This window comes from Drosophila subobscura, chromosome O (assembly GCF_008121235.1).
Source record: "Drosophila subobscura isolate 14011-0131.10 chromosome O, UCBerk_Dsub_1.0, whole genome shotgun sequence".
NCBI classification, from domain to species: Eukaryota; Metazoa; Arthropoda; class Insecta; order Diptera; family Drosophilidae; genus Drosophila; species Drosophila subobscura.
Window position 1 is genome coordinate 28,659,881 of NC_048533.1, and position 21,824 is coordinate 28,681,704.

Consider the following 21,824-nt stretch of genomic DNA (forward strand, 5'->3'; position numbering starts at 1 on the left):
AGTGCCAACATATATACAGAAAATTGTGCGCATGCGTTTAATATGGAGTACAAGTTTGCATGTGTTTGTTTACCTCGTTTGTCTGCTTTAAGGCAGGAAAAGAATTGTATAAGTACATAGATATTTGTGTGCTAAGTTGCCCAAGTTGGAATTTTGTGTATAAAAGGGCTAATGAAGATAATGTCATCGCCACACATTAGTTTCTGCAGTGAAAGTCTTCCATAGATGAAGTCTCAAACAGTAAAGCAAATGTTGGGAAAAAAGTTACAGAAGCTTTAGCGCGCAAGACAGCGAAAAATGTATCTTCCGAATGAAATCCATATAACACATGTTTTCAAAGTTCCCAATTTATGTACGTAAAACATGAAAATTACAGTAAGAATAAACAGTAAAAGTGCTCATCAGATTAAACTGAAGAAACTAGTCAACAAAGTTCCACCCAGTTACGATTTATCCACATGTACGTATAAATGTGCAAACCTATTTGCAAGTTCGTGTACAAAAAAGTATATGTATATGTTTATGTAAATATGTATGTACATACAAATGTGCAAAGTTTGGCAGGAATGAATTGATTTAATTGCACTGAATGCATGTATGTATATACATATATACATATGTATGTGTACATATGTATGTACACCTGTGCATGTCCTTAAATATTTCGATTCGATTCGCATGGTAACATGGAAAAATGTATGTATTTACACTATTTCCAGTGTATGAAAACATAAAACATCAAAATGAATGTATGTATGTACATATGTTACCAGGACTGTTTATTCAACCGCTCTGCGGTAGCGGAAAGTGATGTTCATATGTTGTTTAGTAGAAATTACAACATGTACCTACAAGCATAAATATGTATGTCTGTATGTATATATTTACATATGTGTGTACACACAAATGTTTGCACATTTAGTCGGTATCAATTTTTGGTAAACTATGACACCAGAAGTAATAACAGACTTCTGAATCAGAATACTTTTCAAATAAACTATCTCAATCGTGGATATGTATGTACATATGTAAAATAAGTAATGATCGTTTCTATTGGAAATATTAAATATAAATGCTTAAAGTTTTCTTTTTATTGAAACTATATTTTAAAAGTTTAAATGAAAAGCTTATAGTGATACAAAAAATGTCTACAATTGGTGCGCTTACTTGACAGAATTATATTTAGTTTGCTGAAATGTTTTTAATACGGATTCCGGCCCAATCCGACAAAGTCTAATATTTGACTTTCAAAGTATAATTCTGCAGCTTCTCTGCTGTTGCCATTTAGACTTGAAAGACAAACCAGATATGTATACAATTCATCTGCCACTCACAACGCCAAATTTGAACAAAATGAAATTTGTTTTCATAGAAAGGAAATAGTTCCGATTTAAACGTGCTAATAAATATACAAAATGCTTTTTATTTTATAAGAATATGGAGCCGAATCATTATTACTGCCGGAGTGCTATGCAGCAGGATCCATCCACTTCGGCAATTCCAATTAATGCACCAAACAAAATCAATTATGGAATGAATTCTGGACAGGAATATGTAGCATGCAGCCCCTATCAGTCGCAATCTGGCTATAACTACAAGGATACACAACGAAATGCAAACAATCACAATAAATCACTTAGCGGGAATAGCAGCATGGGAAGTCCCTTTGCGGCTGGCTGCAACAGTAGTGGCCAATGTAACAAGAACGCTGCCAATGCAGGAAATTATATTAATATAATGACGGTTCCCTTGGGAACATTACAGTATAACAGAAAAAAGCTCTCTTCTCAGGACTATGAGTAAGTGCGATGCAAAAAACCTATTTCATAATCTCACATCATTACTTTACGTCTTCCAGATCGCATTTATATTATAACACTACGGATTTTAAGTGTCGTGATAACTACTACAATACCAACAATACTGGACACTTAAACACCGGATCAACCATACCCCAGCATCAAAATCAGCAACCACAACAGCCCAACTGCCTCCACATACAGCATTCGCTAGCACAAAATCACCAGCTAAGTCATACTCAACCAATTCATCAATTGCCACAGCTGTCGACGTCCACAGCAAACCCAAATAATGACTTCGAAAGCTGTGCGATGTTTCCGCCTGCAACAGAGAGTCATCAGAATAAGTCAAATGTGGCAATGTGCGAGCAAGCGATGTCGCAAGCGTCGACGTCGATGGGATCCGTCAATGTGCCTGCTCCTCCTATTATGTACACTGTGCATCGTGTGGTGACTACAGCTCAAATTCAAACCGCTATAGGAGGCTCATTTGCATCATCTGCAAGTGTATCAAGTGTTGTAAGCACTGGAAAAAACGAAAGTGACTGCTTGTCATCGGCGCAACTAGCTTCTGCGATGACTGCCTCACCACATGGTCCCTGTCACAGTGGCCTTACTGACATGGGAGCCAATATACTCAATAATGCAAGTGCTCTTTGTCCCATGCCTGATGTTCGAAGCCCCTCAGGTAAGCACACGGTTTGCTCTAAATTGCGTTCTTAGTCATATTTACATATGTATAAAATGCAGTTTATTGTTTTTACAATTCTGCACAACAGCCCTGGGAATCCAGAGTTTCTCTGAGGTTTATAACTTTCTAGATGCGGTTGAGATACACGATTATATCTTAGGGATTCTATCTCTAGTAGCTAGTTCTTTCTTTTCTACAAAAGAACTGACCGATCTAGTTCTTGTAAAATAATATTTTGGAGCTGAACCAAACCTAACAATCTCTGGTTCTTAGAGCTTTAGCTTTTGTGCTGCTGATTTGAAGCGTAACTCAGAAAATCCTTGAAATCCTAGCCGTTCCCCTACGGGAAAAGTGTTTCTTCTCTGTCTTATATTTCTTATTTTTAATTTTTGTATCTATAATACTTTTCAGGAGTGCTTAACAATTCGTCATTTCTACAAGCACACCAAAAATGTAACAATGGTAACGAAGCCCAACCTATGACTGCACTTCCAAAACGAGTTCTGGGAACCAGCTCAACATCAAATTTAGCAAGTGCTGGAAAGCCCACATCAAATTTGGGACGCGCTTTACAAAACGTAAGAGTTCGGTCTTCCATCTCTCATTCAATCTAATGATTTAAACACTTTAGGTAATTCCAACATGTGTATACCTTATGTCCCGAGTTGCTGTACACATGGAGATTGAGGGTACAGCCGAATGTCCGTCTCAGGTGATGCTGGCCGCTGCGCTGGGATGCGAAGAATTAGGAATATCGAATAAATTGCTGGCCCAAAGTGTTTTTGGATTGTGGATGACAAGTACTCTATTGGAGATGCAACTCAAAGCACATCACTGTCCTTATATTGTACGGGTGGCGTGGCCAAACCTGCTTCAGAAATTCAGTAATGGTAGCCCAAGTGATCAAAAATATGATGAGCCCATGATTGTATTAAAGCGAAATGTATTCTTTTCTAAACGAGATGAGGAAAAAATTAAGTAATTTGAAAAAAATAGTTTTAAAACTGGAAAAGAGTAAGCTAAACACATTTTTTTTAGGGACTATCGAATTTTGGAACTTCTTTATGAGGAGGCAAGGAATAATGTACTGATCGGAAGGTATATTATGGAACCAGTGCACTCGCTCATGTTAGGTGGTATTCAGGCACGAATTGAACTTGGGCCATACAACTCTCACACCCACACTGTAGGATTTTTTCGGTAAGTTGCAAGTCATTACAATTTCCGCTTAAATCTACTCCTGCTCCTTTTTTTTAGAGAAAACCAGGCTCGGTTCTTACCAGCACTTGTTGCCAAAAGTTCGAATTGGTTGTGGCTACCAATTAGCCAAAAGAACTCCGCTGAGGTGAAACTTTTAGAGCAATTTAAAAGAGTCCCCCAGACAGCAACAACTCGAAAATTGATGCGTAAATATTTGGAATTTTGCTGGGCACTGCCATTTTATGGGTAAGTTTATGGGCAATCAGATATGTATATTATTTACTACGAGTGTTAGATAAAATTGATTACGGTTGTCGCCAGACTTCTATAAGTAAATTCTTTATAAACTTGGTGCATTGAAAGTTTTTTTTATATACATATGTATGATAAGATGGTGTCTGTAAGCGCTGGATCATGTTCATATTTATTTCTTCCTAGCTTATATTTATACATATTTGCCTTGCAATTTTGTTTTATTGAATTACGCCAGACTCGCAACTTAAAGCATTCAATGGGAAATGTTCTTTCCACAGGGCTGCATTTTTCCACGGACAAATGGAGCAACCTGTGAGGGGTATTATGGCGTTGGTCAACCAAAAAGATATGGAGGTTCTGATTGCTGTAAATGAAAGAGGAGTTTATGTCATAGACCCTTACGAAAGTGTAAGTACAGAACAAAGAAAATACGAACCGTTCATGAGCTCTGGGCCGTGCCTATAACTAATATCAATTCGAAATGATTTATCTATTAGACTTTGTTGTTGGGTCTGCGATATGAGGATTTGTCTTGGGATTATGCAAAGCCAAGTGCAGCTGATGATGCGGAATGTCTTACGTGCATATTTTTGCAGGTACACAGCTTTTGTCTATTTTTAAATTATATGTAAATGCAATAGATTAAAACATATGTATATTTTTTCAGTTTGATGCCGTCGAAAACGGAATACAAGTGTCGAAACTTGTGCAGGTGTTTTCCAAGCAAGCTGCCATGATTGATGCACTAATTTCACATTTTACGGATCAAATAAGGAATAAGAAACAAGAGGGAAACTCAGCAGAGCCATTTCACGATGGTAAGAATATTATAATGAGAAAGATTCAATATGCAATATTATGCAATTTTGTATTTCAGAGCCAAATCCTATTCAAAATAATGGAAATGGTGTGTTATGCAATAAGCTTTCTCGGTTGACTTTGGCCACTTTTGATGAGGAGGGGGGTCGCTGTATTGGACAAATGGGATCATTATCTATAAGCTATTAAAATGCATAGTTATTAAACAAATTAAACTAAGAGTGTTAAATACAATTTCATGCATACGAGGATATTCATGACTGTTAATAACTCATATAAGAACGTTACGTAGAGACGGCTGCCAGGTTCTTTGAGAACCTGTTGAAATTACCCATAAGGATACTCATATAAGGATACTCATATAAGGATACTCATATAAGAATACTCATACATCTAATTTAAGAAAAACGAATCAATATATTAACTTTAATTCCAATTTAATACATTTGTTTCGAATTTAAATTATGAGAAAATAGATGAACAGTCTGAATTGATTGCATTTCCTGAAGTTGGAAACATATTGTAATTTATTTTTCTCCTTTATAACAAGTCTTGTTTATGCTTTCATGGTTGGGTAACACTACCTTTGTGTTTAATATCAAAAGTAGAGCCTTCCTGGGATCCTCCATGTGGTGCTCGCTAGGACAGGGTAGATCTGCAGTGCACATACATATATAGAGTAAGGCAACGGAACAAGGACGCAGCCCTGTGAAACTCTGGTTTTCATAAGACAGGTCCTGACCCTGACCATAAACTGGCGTCCTTCCAAGTACGATCGTAGGAGGACGTTGTATGGTGCTGGAAAGAGTTTCTTCGTTTAGCTTAGGACCTCAGCAATCCTAACCCTGCGCTGGCTTAACAGTCTGTGCTGCTCCACCGTGGCGAATTTGTATTGGGTGAACCTGACCTCTAGTTGCTGTGCTCCCTCGTTTCTAGCAAGATCGTCGCTTGGACACTGGATAGGATCTGGAGAACATGGGATCCGAGTCAACACTAAAAGCAAATCAACATAATTGAAAATAGATTTGCGAAGGTTTTTTCTAGCTTATTTCTTCACAAACTAAAGCACCTCCTTAGTAGGTATGGTAAGTATAAGTAGTATAAAGTTGGTGTCTGAATTGAGCTGGAACCCAAGTAAAGAGAGTTCATACACTTCGCTCAAGCCAGAGTGTGTGGGCGAGAGAGAGAGAATGAGCAAGCAGATGCCGTGCTGCAGGGCGTCAGGGATGGCCATTGCATCGGCCGTTGGTGCTGATCAAGATATATAACGGATACTTTGTGAGATCGAAAGAATTTGTCTATTGTGTACTAAGACAACATATACAATCTACCCCTTTACTCTAACCCCTCAATTCGAGCATGCAACGGTTTCAGAAATAGGCATTCATTTTTTCTATGCAAGGTCAGTAATACGAAAATGTTTGTAGCGTATGTATATACATACATATGTACATATGTATGTACTTATATGTATGTACATACACCACACATGTATGTGCATTTGGAATGTGTTTATAATGAAATATGAGTTGTTTATTTACTTTTTTAACTGTGAACATCCGTAATTTAGATTCTACTCGCTGATTCTATTTTTGTAATGTGGCTCTTTTTAGTTGGCCAACCTACATATGTACATACATATGTACTTATGTATGTATGTATGTATGTACATATGTATATTTTCAAATAATTCAACAGCTTAGAAATCTGTTTCTTTGTGTAACATTCTTAGGAGTTTGAGAACAAAGATTCAGCAGAAAACGTAAGCGGCGCGTCAGGCCTTATCGGGAACTCCGCAGCCATTTGTTTGGGATAGGCGTTTCAATTACTCCAGCTCATGTGTTTTAGGGTTTTTATACAACATTTTGCTGATATGGATGCTAAGCCGATAACTGATAGCCTGATTCTATACTTTCCAGTTGCTTTCTTATTATGCGGAATATTTACATGCCTTACTTTGCGCATTCAACTTACTTATAATTTTCTGATGTGAGCAACAACTGCGTGTCTCTGTTTTGCTCTTCTTTGCTGCTGCACTTTTTGTTGACTCTCAATGAGAGGTTAGACAACTAGTACATAATAATAATTAGGAGATATAAATATGTATGTATGTACATATGTATGTGTAAACAACGGTATTTCAGGCGACTGCAAGGACTTATCTTAGATTCTCTCATTCTCTGTGAAGCGGCAGCCGCAGTTCCAGACTGAAAGTGAGCCAAACCATTCTTCCTAGCTTTTACCGTGGAAACCTGAAATATTCTGACTTCGTTGCCATGCAGAAAGCGGATGCAGAAAGTACTGAAATTGAAAAGTTTGAACATCTTCGCTCCTGCCAATCGGATGCTGCCTTGGATTCGGTATTTGGATAGTTGAAGCCCATTAGTAGATTCTTTTGGTCAAGAAAGTAGATTCGCCATTTGCTAAAAGACTTCTGGAGTTTTCGAACGCAACGAAAGGGCTTCAATCAATCCATATGCTGCTGCAGAAGTTGGATTCCAAGACCCAACTTAAATTGAGGGGACTGCGTCGTCGGACAATTTCTTGGCGAAGCGTTGCCAGAAGATGGTGACCTTGCCATACGCAACAGCAGCGCACGTTGGTTGTACTCAGGTGGGAAAGAGCCATTCTACAAACCAATTCAACATTCGTTGCTTCCAACTCCTCCTTACTTCTTCCCTTCCCAGCTCTAGTTGCAGATGTGGTTTCACGACCTATCGTTTCTGGTATGATGCCAGGATGAGTGGCCGCGTCGCTCGTTTTTCGCGTCTCCATATGACGATCTTACATCCGGATGCAAATTTACAGCAAGGAACGCATCTTAATTTTCGGCATATTAAGCTGGCAAATAAAAGAGTTGAAACCCAATGGCAAAGTAAAGAAATCCGGTTCAATCAGTTCTCTCTTCGTTACTCGATCTGTCGAAGAAGCTTTTTTGTCTGTTTTGTGCTTGCTGCCGCTTGAGGAGAAGTGAAAGACGAGCTTCCAACGGGGGGGAGCATGTTCGGCAGCTATTCAATATTTTAAGCAAGTTAATCTAACTAAAGCGCTGTGATTGCTTGCTTCTTCTAACATAACAAGAACATATTCAGAACATACATTTGTATAAGACCTGCTCTAGAGTAGAGAAGGGTATAAGAGCTCTATCCCAAAATTCCTAAAAGGAATGTATTTACATACATATGTATGTATATTTTAGGAGAAATAGGTTTGTACATATGGAAACTGAGGCACAGGACTGAAACGTTCCAGTTACCTTGTTGTTATTAAGTAATTAATTGCTTTAATTTAAATGTTATAAACTATATAAAATGTTTTCGGTTTATGGTAACCGTACGCCAAGCTATAGGTGTTCAAACTAGAGTGACAAAGTCAAGGGTGTACGAATATTATGTGTTCCTACTGTATGTTCGCTGTTCTCTCTAGAGGAAGCTCTCTCAAGAGCTTTAGTTTTGGAAGTTCGCCAAGATCGAACACTACATTGTATGTGCATACATACATACATATGTACATATGTATGTGTCAATCAAAGATACCGTTACATATAAATGCAGCTACTTACTATACACATATGAACAGATGTACTATGTACATATGTATGTAACTAATCACCTAAGCTGTCAAGCTGTCTTTTAGTAACCGGTTTGAAGTGATTTCTTTTGAACAGGATATACTCTTACATACATATGTACATAGTATGTAAATAAATAAACTCATACAATCAATCATATTTTAAAATGATGTGCTATTTTGTTTATAAACAGACGACCAGAAACAGGTACGATGGACACCTAAGACTTGTTTAAATACATTTAAATTCTTAACATGGTACATATATATGTACATATGTATGTAAATAGCTATAAAAGAATTTGTATATGTGCATAGTTGCATAATTAAATATTGTATGTGGCACATGTATGCAGGTGCATACTCGTAGTGGTACGAACAAGTGGATAAGCCTACAAAATATAATTTTGAAACTTGCACCCACCGGCGTGTCAAGATGGTTGGTTGAAATAGAGCGAAAAAAAAGTGTAAGCTCGTGTTCGTTCTCTGTTCGTTAAGAGAGGACTGCAGAGAGGAACGAATCGTCGGACAAGGAGAGCTTCGGCTCGTATCCTTTCCTTTCTATTGTTGTGCGCTCTTACATAGAGTGTGCGCAGAGCGGGTTTTTATGAGTAACAAGTTGTTGAAGTGGTGTGGCGGTGTTGTTTGTATTATTTCGCTAGGTCCTCTCACAGCATCTCAGAGAGAGAAGCGTGATTCTCTATTGGTTGTAGATGTATTTGTGTGTCTGTTTGCCTTCTGGCTATGTTTACGCTTATGTTTAAAGTTCTCTTCGCCGCAGTTATCTTGGCTTCGGCCGCTTCTCAGCCAGCTGCTTCGTGAGGCCATGAGAAGCTCCGATGCGGCAGGGTTCGCGGTATCACAATCATATCCTTCTGTTAGTTTGAGGAGTAAACAACGGCGGCAGCAGAGCTCGGAACAAAAGTAGACACCCGCGTCTAAGTCGTGTCGACTCGATAAGATATCACACTTGAAGTCCATAAGTTTTGGTGTTAGAAGTTAGTTGTTTTGAAATGGATATCTCAGCGTATCAACACATGAATATCAGAATGAGTACGCGTGGAAAGCGACCGCTGCGAAACCTCACACCAAACGACAAGGTTAGAGCCATTCAACGCATTCATAATGGTGAAACAAAAGCAAGTGTGTCCAGAGATCTGGGAGTTCCTGAGTCAACCTTGCGTGGTTGGTGTAAGAACGAACAAAAACTAAGATTTATGTGCCGCCAATTGGGTCCAGATCACTTGGGAATTGACACACCGCCCGAAAAACGTGCCAAGTACGAGATGCAGCTGCTGCCACCAAAACTCGCCACACTTCCCAGCTACGACGATCTTGGATTGAGTAACTTTCTGTTTTCGGCCACTGAGTTCCCAACCCAAAACGAATCCATATTAGAAAAATTAAGTTTGGTGGAATTTGTGAAAAAAAATGGACTGCATCCGAACGCAATACGAGAACTGGGAGACGCAGCCCCACCGAACTCCCTGTCTGGTGTGGATTATTCAACAAACAACATGATACATCAGCTAACCTTTTTAGCGCAGCTAAACTCTAAACTGACGTACCAGATGGGCGAACCAATGGCCACAGATATTCAAGGCTCCCCAAGCACAGGCAGTGTCGATACACCAGGAGAAGAAAATGCAACCAAAACCAACTGCCCCTTGCTGAGCGTTAAAAATTGGGCCAAAGATCCAGCAAAACGTGCGCATTTCAGTCAAGCAACACAGCTACAGCTCCAGCTCAATAATGATAAGAACAACAACGCGGTTGACCCATCCTATTCGGCAGGATTGACCACCACGCAATATCCTCTAATAATGGAGCCAGTGAAGTCAGCTTATCCCGAGACGACGGTTTCCGCGATACCGCCAACATTTTCCACTCATTCGGACTTAGCTCCTACGCCACCGACTCCCACGACGGATAGTGATTGTCAGGGGGCTGCCTTGCTGGATTGGTGCAAACTATTTAATGCCAGTCTTAACTTTTTGGCTTTTGCTGCGGCCGCCGCCTCCATGCAGCCCTCTGACGGAACGGTCCCGAAGCACATAACGACACAGCATCCAACCACCACTGAAGCTGACGAAACATATCCTTTCAACAATGCTCTGGCAAAACGGCTTAGCCCGTTGGCACACAGTGACGCCTCGAATGAAAGTTACTTCGACAGCGAGCCAGAAGATCTGTCTGTGCGCTCGTGTGCCTCCAGCCGGAACAACAGTCGATCTCAAACTCCCGATAAGAGCATCGCGACAGGCAGATTACAAAGCGACGAGGAGCAGTAAAATGTGCAGTCTCTAATATAAAAGAAGTATTTGTTTGTATGTACATAACATAATATTTATCAGTTAATTACTACTAGCCATGTATATGCTATTCTAATACTTATACAAATATATATTCCTAGACATAGATTACTTAACCCTCATTTAATTGATTAAACCTATCGAGAAATTAAACTACTAAAATAAGAAAAATTGGTTTTAATAAAACTGCATACCCGATTGTATTATGTAGAAATATCGACTGTGTGAAATCTTGTATAAGTAATAAATTAAATTGATCTAAAATAAGTAATGAATAAAATGTAACTTATTGTGTTAAATAGCCTAATAATTTTGAGTATTCCGTAAGCAATTAAATTAAACAACATTTGTTTTCTAACTGCTGTAATCTCCATTATTCTTAATAAATATATCATACATTTATAAACGAAATAAATAAAAACAGGAATAAAAGTGTAGCTTCGGGGACCCCAAATTGTAATAATAAATACGATAGTATGATTGAAGCAAGGAATTTGTTTTTTAGTGGGTTGCACAATTGTCCCCAAAAGTTATCAAACAAACTAATAAACAGCAGCCATCATGCTGAAATCCGAATTAGCGAATGCAAACCTCAACGAAAGTTTTGAAGGCCGATGTAATATTGATAAAGAATTTTCTCTCAATAAATGTGTAATTTGTCATGATAAAAATGTCTCTTTATTCATCAGGGTGTCAAGCGAAAAGTACTTCAATTAAGATGGCTCCTTTTTGAGAAAACACACACACAGATACAGACATTCACTCATCCATACATCTCCTATGCAAAGTATATTTTTTTATGTTTTTAAGTTCTAAGCCATACAACAAATGGTATGGCATATATTAAAATATATTATTTAAAATCAAAGACTCGACCAATCTTAGAGATTATTTAATGCTTTCATTACCGACGCCGATCTTCTGATATCTGATAATTAAATACACAAGTTTGTACATATAGAGATGGCTGATCAAAGCTGACTTTTTCACCTTTTTCGATCGAAAATGATTAGGAGTACGGGGGAACAGATGTTGGTCAGACTATTGTCTTTTTTGACTGGGTGTTGGTTTTCGAAATGTTAACTCTTCGTTGCAAACATCTGCTAAAAATCATACTATACTCTTGAAGGGTAAAAAAAAGTACCAATAGCAAACTGCCAAAGAAACGGCATGAAGACGAATTATTGGCTCGCCTTTTGGAAAAATTAAATATCGCGTGTTGGTAATTTCCGCTTGGCTTCTCGTTGTCGCTGCCAACGACTGAAGTTGAGGCGAATTATTACGATGATTAGGAGACTGACACTGCTTCCAGGCATCCATGTCGACCATCCGGCCTGCCAACCGTGATCTGTATGCATGTGGGCACATTGCATGTGTTCTTCGCAGTGTTTTGGATATCTTCGTGTCTTTCTGGTTCTGGGCGAGAATTAAATTACAAAAATCCGAACCTCTGGGCATATCGGCAGGCACAGCCGCTGTCAATATTGTGTCGCATCCAAAACAGCATGATCGAAGCCAAACGCGGTCGAAATACATATGTACATAAATATGTATGCACATAAAGGGGTTCGTACCTATGTACATTATTGTTATTTAAAAAAATTGCTGGACAATTGTATGGGTAATAGAATGTATGAAGAACTATTTTTTATTCTTGAGGTAACTTTCAACTTTTAGCTTTGCAAAACTTTGTATAAATATTGAAGAGAAAGCTAGTGGCCGATACCCGATCGAATAGTTCAATGCTGATCTACAGCAACTTGAGTATTGTTAAAATAAGTTTAAAAATATCTACTATCATATCGCTCTTAACTAATTTTGATCCCATTGGAATAAATCATATCGAAATTTGAAACAAATGTATTTTGGATTTTATCTGAAGGCGTTTTATTGAGGCGAGATTGATTGATCGCCGGGTTCCATACGATTTTTCAGAGCTTAATCTAACTTTAAAAACATAGTATATACAAAAATATATACTTGTCCATATTTTAAATCCCAGTTGCCTGTTCGATTGTCTGTTGCAATGACAACAATTAGTCGCAATGCCAATCTTTCGAAGTCTGTGGGAATAATCCCGATTTGTGCGTGTTGGCAAACGGTATTCGTTCTTTGTTTTTGCGCCGGAAAACAAATCGAAAAATATTGCTTATCATATCGGTCTGAACTGAATCCTCTTGAATTCTAAATGAAGAATGGGATTCGTGGGATAAAAACTTTGCCTTTGCTTTGCTTTGAATTTCCATTTGATGATCGCCCCTTGAATTACATTGTTCATCAGTTTCTTGACAGACAACCGCTTACCGTTGCACAGTTGAAGATGATTCAGATTTCGTAACCTGATTATGATCTATTCCATTTTTAGCAGTTAATCATGCGGCGGAGTTCCTGGCACATCACATTGGTCGTTTTATTTTAATCGGTTACGCTCTTAAATCGATTTTTGAAATTTGTTAATGGTTTGAGCTCTGAAAAATTAATGTAAATTCAAGTTAAAATTAAAAAAACGATCGGAAAATGAGGTCCATATGCTAATGATTATCTGTATATATGTATGTATGTACATATGTATGTGTGTAGATATTTGGAGAATGGGAGAAATAAAAATAGGTCGGAAAAGATGTATTCTATAGAAATATAAATAGAGACAGTTTTGACTACTTATTGTGCTTAAGTACCGGTTAAATATGTGCCAAATACTACATCAAGTAATTGTCTTTAGCAGTGAACTTAGTTACTTAAAACAAAGGTTAAAATATATTCGAATTCAACTGTTTTTCTATAGAAAATCAATATAATACATGATTATTTAATGCATTGAAATACCAAAATTTTAGAGAATAATTAAGCTTTGTGTTGCGTCAGGAAAGTTTTAATGAAAGCAGATCGAGCTTGATTAACGATCACAGATTACCAATTAATGAAACGAAACTGATTTTTAAAATTTGTAGATTTATAAAAACAAAGCTTACACAAAACATCCGACACACTTTTAGTACCGAAGATAAAATCATATAAATTAATAGAAAAAGCTAAAAAATATTATAAAGTATTAAAAAAAAGTATTAAAGTATGTTTGTACGGAATACACACTTACATATGTATGTATATACGGACTGGGACATATTTTCTACGATTGATCTTTAAAGTTATTTAATTCAACTTATACCTGAATGTACCTGATTATACCTATATTATTTTTCTTCATTCTTAATACAACATTATTTTTATTTAGTGGTATAGATGTCTGGCCATTCAACTGTAAAACAGTGAAAACACAACGATGGATTCTTTCCTTACCGCGGTCAATATACTTCCATTTAAGGGTTTCAGCTCACATGCAACTAATCTGATTGTAATTGATGTCTGCTTGAGGATACAAAAAAAGTCCGAACACGCAAAATGTGGTATATATTTTTGTTAAATCGTTAAGGTTCCTTAGTACCCATTTATTGAACGACTGAATAAGAAGCCAGTGATGTTTAGGCTTTTGTAAATCTCTCTTTGTAAAGACTAAATGTTATGTGTTTAGGCATTCCAGCCAAGCAAATAAAAACTAAACTAACTTGAACATTGTGCCATTATTTACAGCATTTATGTACATCAGCTAAGTCAGATCTGGTAACCGTAAACAATTATGTAGAGGTATTTGTATTTAAAATTGTTTCCTCTAATATAAGAATGCACATATCTAGCAGATTGCAGAGTTTGGTTTAGAATGTCTCGCTATTATTGCCAGAGAAATCAATCTCCCGCGGCTGATTACTGTTGACTCCACGCCCGATGGCGGAGTTAGTGGTACATATAGGCAGGCTAACGTAACAGCTAGAATGTTTATCATTGGGTAGAAAGAGCATAGACGGATCAGTAATTGTATTATTTTAATAGTTATGTATATTGCATAGATATTAACGGGTAGCACAGAGTCGCGGCACGTGCCTCAGAGTGGTGTAAAACGGTGTCTTAGTTGCCTACCTGATGGGAACATCAAACTGTATAACGGAGCCAGTGCTTTGACGGTGAGGAAAAATATTTATTAACAGACAAAAAAATGAAATACATATCAGTTCAGTAAGTACACATTAGTATGTAAATTGTGCAGAAACACACATATGCATGTATGCATGTATGTACATATATGGAAAAGTAAAGAGACGAGGAAAATGTGGCATTTAATCACGAATGTGTAGGTTTCTTTTTTCCTTTTCGTTTACAGTACAAGAAACAAACAGAAGTGCAGATCAATGCTGGCATACAACGAAGAGGCTGAACAGACTGAAGTCTGCCGTGGATGCAGTTCTCCGAGGAGTGCTGCCTTTTAGGTCGTCGACACCGAAGTGGCAACTCCAAGAATTCTCCCAGAAACATTTTGGATGTTTACATGCTTCAGACTTCAATTCATAAGGTACAAGTTGGCCGAATCTTAATGTCTTGAAAGTCTGCATTGCACTTCTTTATTTCTGTACGATTGGTTGGTAAAAGTAAGATGTGGCCCATTATTTGGTCTAGGGGTGATTCAATGGCATATTCATAGAATAATCTATGGAAAGTGTGGAGCATTTGTACACTCAATTGGAATTATAATGTTTAAAAACATCATAGATCGGTACATATTTACGCTTTAAATGATCTACTGTAGGTTTCAGTTGCAGTTAGCGTGTGCAAGGAGCCGAGAATTTCAAATTGAAAGACCGGTTGAGTTTCCATTCTTATTTGGAAGAGTAGGAAACGTTTACCGAGATGGAAACGGGTTACGTACATAATTGGATTTGAATATTCAGTAGCTATTTTCGCGTTTATTTAATCGTTACAAATGAGTTTTGATATTTTCGTGCACGCTGTCAGCCTTGCAGGACATGCAAAACATGTATTCAAATATGTACAAAACTACACAGTATGTAGAGATTATGGTGAAGACATACACAGGGTATACAAGGGGTAAAACTGTTAAGTGACAATGACAAAATGAAATAATCCGACCAGTATTTATGTACATTAATATGTATGTGTGGCACAGACAAACATAAAAGAAACCTCAAGGTGAGCAATTAGTTGTAAATAAATAATTACATTAAAAAAATTAAATATGCAATCCTACGATTTAAAGTATAACAATTTTACGTATTGAGAAGTGCTTAGTCATAGCTTATCAAACGATTCATAAGCACCAGATTAGATTGAGAATATTTCATTTAGATGCTGTTGGCCATTCTTAACTGCACAAGGATAACTTTGGGATTACACTGTCCGCCAGGGCTGGATTACCTTACAAACTAATAGAAATAATACTACTGACTGTGAAGGAACTGGCTGTAAGTGACTCTTAAATGACACAAGGTCTGTCTCCGCTAAGATACGCTAAGATTTGAGTTTCAAAATGCCACTGAAAAGAATTTTGTTGCAGTATCTTTTGTAGCTATAATAGTGTTCATACTTCAACGGCTAGTTTAATTTCTGTGTACAACTAACAGAAAAATCTAATGAGTTTTGAGTTCGTTTAACGACCAGCTCGGTTTTTTGCTTTACTCATTATTATAATCAGTAGCATAAGAGAGATACACACTATGTGCGTATGCGTACATATTTACAAATTTTAGGCGTTGACCACCTTACCTCAGTTTGTTTTATAGCGAAACATACATTTCCTCGCACAAATTTACATACGCTTATGTACAAATGTATGTCGGTATATCTGTGTATAGTTATGGGCATAGAAGGTCTATAAGCTTACGGGTCGGCCATGTGAAAAAGGCAGGACAGGACCATAAAAAAGAAACCCCTTCAGTTGTTGTTAAACAAACTCCTGCGATTTCTATGTCTCATAACAAGCACGGGTCTCACATACATATATACTATTTAGAAGCGCGCAGATGGTTCTAACTCGAAAGTGGACAGAATTTAACGTTATACAGACTCGTTTAATAATTGCTCAAAGTGCGTGTGGTTTGGGAAAACGGCATGGTGCTTGGGCCGGGACGGGACGGGACGGGCCGGGGTCGTTCGACCATCAACCGTGTCGCTAGGCCTGTCAGTCCGGGTCGTAGTCGAACCGGACAACTCGGCCCGGACCGTAACGGACCGGCCCGCTGGCCCGTTTTCTGACATTTGAAATTTCTGATAGATGCGGTTTCGGAGGCTGGGCCATGGCGCGCTAAGTGTTACACACACACATACACACCGAACTGGACATAGTGGACACGGCGCCGCACACCATGGAATGGACCTTTTGCATCCTTAACCCCTAAGTGTCCAGAAAAGGGATGAAACGGCTGAAAAATGCTTACGCGGGCTTTGGTAAATGTTGCCACGAATATATTATGCGTACATACAATTCTAACACATATTATATATACAATACACATATGTATGTGTGTTTATGTACATACTCAAACCATTTACTTCTGTGGGTCTGTAAATGTTGGATATTCTAAACTATAGGTACACATATTAAAAATATACATATGTACGCTTACCTACATATGTATGTATGTACATGCGTGTGTCTGTCCGTTGGTTTGGTCATCAGGTTGGTTGGTGTTGGCGTTGGCTTGCAAAGCCTATGAATATCCTAAAATAAGGCTATTATGTAGGACACATTCATCAGATGATAATGGGTAGATTTCTCTTACTCGTCCTACAACAAAAAGGGTGTTTTAAGTTTACAGGCATAGAGGTTAAGGCATTTCCACTCTGGCGTTGCGTTACATTCGAATTATGAGCTTAAAGATAAAGACAAAATATGATCTAACCTTACATTAGCAAAAAACAGAAGTAAAAACTTCAAAATTCTGCATTTTGGTTAGGACAACATTTTCTTTTGTACTAATGTATAAAATATTGAGTATCCATTTTCCTAGTTATTAAATATATGTAAACCCTTTCCTGTTTGGGTATCGATGAGGCATCTGACGTACATACATTACATAATAATACATACATACGTTAGCCAAGATTGTGATAATTTCCTGAGATTTTTGTAGAAAGCATATTTAGGTCACGAAATATTTTAAACATATATAAGTACATACATAAATATTTAATGAAACAAACTTTGCATCACAAACCTATGGTTTAAAAATTTATGTATTTTTATGCATTATTTGCCGTGCAAGGCGAGAGGTGTGATTTTGATGACCCGATTTAGTCCGTGATCACAACGAGATCAGAGATCAGAGCTCAATGTGCCAACCAACGAAAACTCTCTGAACACCAGGAAAGGGTGCAGCACAAGTTAATAGCGTGGGACAGAAAAAAACAACTTAGACAACAACTAAAAATTATCTGCTAGTAGAGAAGAGACAGAGAAGGAAAAATACGACACAAATTTTGACAAATTTGCTATATTTAAATTATGGTAAATAAAAAGGGTTGATTTTCAGTGAAATTTTGGGCATGGTGGTAGGGTAAAAGGAATTATTATTGTGACATAAAACAAACAAAACTGGTCATAATTAAGGGTAAACGGATAGGCTGGGAAGAACGGGTTGGTCTTAGAGGAGCTGGAAATTCGATCAGTCCCAAAAGAGTTTGGGATTTCACAAACCCGGGAATGCGCTTATGTATGAAAGTTACATCATTGCATATTCTGCAATGGTGCAATGAGGGTAGGTCCGAAAGTGTTAACCAAGATCGGTATGTTGTAGGGAGTCGGCCAGTGTCCCAGTTAAGGTAGCGAAGGGAAAAGATGAAAAATTCCTTTTGCACAGATTCAATAAGACTTTGTTGATTATTGTTAAGTTGTTATAAAAAAAGTAGGTTATTTGAACGCCACAAGCTTAATTCATTAATGTGAAGCTAAAAGGGAGTATGCAAGTACCAATCGGAATAATTTAATTTAGTGTGAAACAGCTTAAGTTATTAAAAACTTTTGTTCTAAACGAACATTTTGGGCACAGTCAGAATAGGTGAGACTATTCCTTCTTATCATAAAGCTGCTATAGAACTGAAACATTGATGGCTGGATGGGTGGTTTGGGGAGGGCCCTAGCTTAGTATTCTGTTCAAACGATGTGCATTTAATATTTTACATACATATTCAGCTAAAAAAAACAAATAAATCTTGACTAGGAATGCTTAAAGTTGGTCGAAATATGTAAATATACAGAAAAATCCACTGTTTTATTAAAATCGGTTTTTTTTTGTATTCCAGCAGATTAAAATTGCGCTTTTGTATTAAAGTCAAACCGGTTTTTGATGGCGGGCACTAAATTTGAGCAGAATTCAACTTAAAAGTCGAATCAGCAGCCAGTGTAAAACACAACTGTAAAGAGAATGCTGATAACAAAGACTCTGATCTAACTTTGATGTTTGCAAGGACAAAAGAAAATTCACAGCAAGGGGAGACAAAAACCAATAAAAACAAAAAAAAAAATTTGTCACACTGAAAAAATGTGCATAGAATGTTAGAATATAACTTATTGTTGTTGTACAAACACATCCACGAGTATGGTACTAAGATACGAATTTCGGATTACTTCATGAGTTTTTGTTGCCAAAAATGAAGTAGCTTAGCATAAGATGCCTAATGAACATATTTTATTACCACGTACAGCTGATGTGCGGTTAGAAAGCAAATCTAATGGATCCCAATGCTCTGCTACATTTTCAACTAGAAGCTAACACGAATACTCTTTCTTCATACACCTAATTTTCAATTTTTGTAACTTTTCGGTTTGTAAGCGAACTGGCTTTCTGAAGATTTTGTAAAGTACGCTTCATAGTCAGTTTATAAACTGTGTATGTCGTTTCCTCAGCAGGATGATTCAGTTTCTCAGCTTCTTTGCTTCAAAGAAATACATTCACATATGGTTGTTGTCGACAGAACTGGTTCCTTTTATTCAGTTCACATTTTACATTTTTCTTACATCTATCATCTACTTGTCAACTACGTACAACGATGTCCTGTTGTCAAATGGTAACTTAATCCTTGCAGCACCGATTGTAAGAGGGGAGAATGCAAAAATCAATTAAATTAAGATTTTTTTTCTTTTGGTTCGCCTAACGATATTTTAGTACATCTATTAAGTACTAACAAAGGGCGAGAAAATCAAAACTAAATTCCTTACAGGAATTGAAATAGGATCAGTATGGATCGTTATTATAGCCATTATAACGAAATTCATGTCCAGTGGCTACACCCCACCCGCTCCAGCAGCTCTGCATATTCTTGCTCCTGCTCTAACCCTGACTCGTGTGGCTCTGGCGTGTTGGTGTAAAAGGTGACGTAGATGACTGATGTAGAAAAAATGTAATATGTAAAAAAATAAATGTAAACATGTATGTACATTTGTATTAACTGACTAGCGGGTACAAAAGTTGTGCCGCATATAAGCGCGCTTCACAACGTTCCTCCTAGTTTTTCTTAATATATTCTTTCTTATGCCTTTTGCACTCCATTCAACCTAATGTTCGGTTCGGAGGGTCCTGAACATACACACCTTCCTAAACAAAATCCGCGATTGATTTCTTTTGTATAGTTCCAATAGGACATTCAAAAAATGCACAGACAGGTACGGAAATCCAGTGATTCATGAGCTAGTAAAGACTTATCAGTCATTAGTTTTTCATTAAACTAAGCTTTTCCGTTACCTTATTTTAAACCGCTAAATATGCATAATTTCCTACAGAACAGCATTCACGAAGGAATATGGCTCTTATTGGAAATATAAATTTGAAGCAAGGAAAGAAGCTGGACACTGCGGGACATCTGGCATTGTTCGCATTTTGTATGCGTGTATATTTGAATTTTCTCTTGGTTGTGCACAGTATATGTACAATGTACATACACATGTGTACATATGTATGTATACATATCACATCTGTATGAGGGGGGGTCACTCTGTATTTGGCTTCATCTACGTACAAGACTTGCTATTCCAGGTCCTGTCAAAACTAAAACGCGCCGTTGCTAGACCCAGACATGCCCAACTTTCGCTCCATACAATATCAGCAATTTCCTTCGTTAGTCATTCGTTTCCTCACATCTGCCCTGTTGTTATGGCTCCCACCGTCCTATGAATTTGGGCTCGTTCCATTAGCCTGTTCACTTTGATGCAGAAGTAGAAACCTCCGCTTCCAACTCCTAGGACGGAGACGGACTAAAGGCCAGAACAGAGGTGGGGCAGCTCGGACACCGACGTCTGGACTAGCAACCAGAGGACATCTCGACGACGACAGCTTCTAAGCTCACGTATTTTCTGGCGTACTCGTATGCATGTATGTTCTCCAGCACATACACGGTCCAAGCTTCGCCCGAACACACTTAGAGTTGGTGGGCATACATGTACACATAATGTAAATGTCCGCAATTTCTTTTTGGGAATCTCTTAGCTGCCGCTGCGTTCTTGCCATTTAGCTTGAATGTGAGTACATTCCCCTGCTGGCTCTACCAGTTACGCCACAAATCGCACGACGACGGCACAGCAACTTGCGGCGCAGAGTTGTGGAGATGGCTTCTGCCGTTGTTGCCGTCGCCTTCGTCACCACTTTTCCATCATAGCACCCAACCACCTGGCGCCAAAGGCAAGTCGATCGATAATTTCCATAGTTGACCACTGCTGTGTATGCGAATTTTGAAGCGGACATCTACACAAACACAAGCAAACGAAGGAACCATCCTTTAACCTGTTCCCAATCCCCCACCACCTCCCCACAGACACTCTTACACACACACGCAAGAACACTGCGCTCACTCTTAGACGTTACAGCGACACACACGAAGCCGTCGTTGCCGTCGTTGCCGTAGCTGAGCCAGAATCAAGCTTGGGAAGCAGTAGCAGCATACACAGCATCTACGTCAATGACGACGACGACGACGACGACGACGTCGGCCCCGGCCAGCACAAACGTCGTGTGGCTGTGTTGGGGGGAAGGGAGTGAGTTGGAAATGGAGACGGAGGATGGGCAACGGTGGACGTGGGACGTTGGACGGAGGACGGTGGACGGTGGACGTTGGACGGAGGACGGCAACAGCAATGGCAACGGTGCTGGTCAGCCCACAAAAAGTAAGGGTCTGGTATGAAGATAAAACGAAGACCAAGGAACGAACTGTTTCTGCAAAATGTTGTTTGCATACGACTTGCGACATGTGAAAAGGATAAGAGTGAATGTATGCGTGTTCTGGTGCAGATCTGGGTATGGATATGGTAGGGGGTGTATATGTAGGTGTATATGTACGTAT

At 38.3% G+C, this 21,824-nt stretch overlaps 2 protein-coding genes across 3 annotated transcripts; both read left to right on the forward strand.

Annotated features, from left to right (window-relative positions):
* The first annotated feature begins 24 nt into the window (after positions 1 to 24).
* LOC117898861 (FERM domain-containing protein 8) lies at positions 25 to 4,993 on the forward strand. Of its 2 annotated transcripts, none has more exons than XM_034808538.1 (11): positions 25 to 352; positions 1,435 to 1,799; positions 1,859 to 2,487; positions 2,902 to 3,068; positions 3,122 to 3,468; positions 3,529 to 3,690; positions 3,748 to 3,936; positions 4,224 to 4,353; positions 4,443 to 4,541; positions 4,613 to 4,763; positions 4,823 to 4,993. In XM_034808538.1, exons 1-11 carry the CDS (start codon positions 329 to 331, stop codon positions 4,951 to 4,953), a joined length of 2,394 nt encoding a protein of 797 aa, XP_034664429.1. In that variant the 5' UTR covers positions 25 to 328; the 3' UTR covers positions 4,954 to 4,993. The 2 variants fall into 2 exon arrangements, with proteins under 2 accessions (XP_034664429.1, XP_034664430.1); XM_034808539.1 differs by lacking the exon at positions 25 to 352 and adding an exon at positions 446 to 460.
* Positions 4,994 to 9,219: 4,226 nt separating this feature from the next.
* LOC117896511 (protein distal antenna-related) lies at positions 9,220 to 10,758 on the forward strand. Its single transcript, XM_034804865.1, has one exon. It carries the CDS (start codon positions 9,348 to 9,350, stop codon positions 10,623 to 10,625), a length of 1,278 nt encoding a protein of 425 aa, XP_034660756.1. The 5' UTR covers positions 9,220 to 9,347; the 3' UTR covers positions 10,626 to 10,758.
* The last annotated feature ends 11,066 nt before the right edge of the window (positions 10,759 to 21,824 follow it).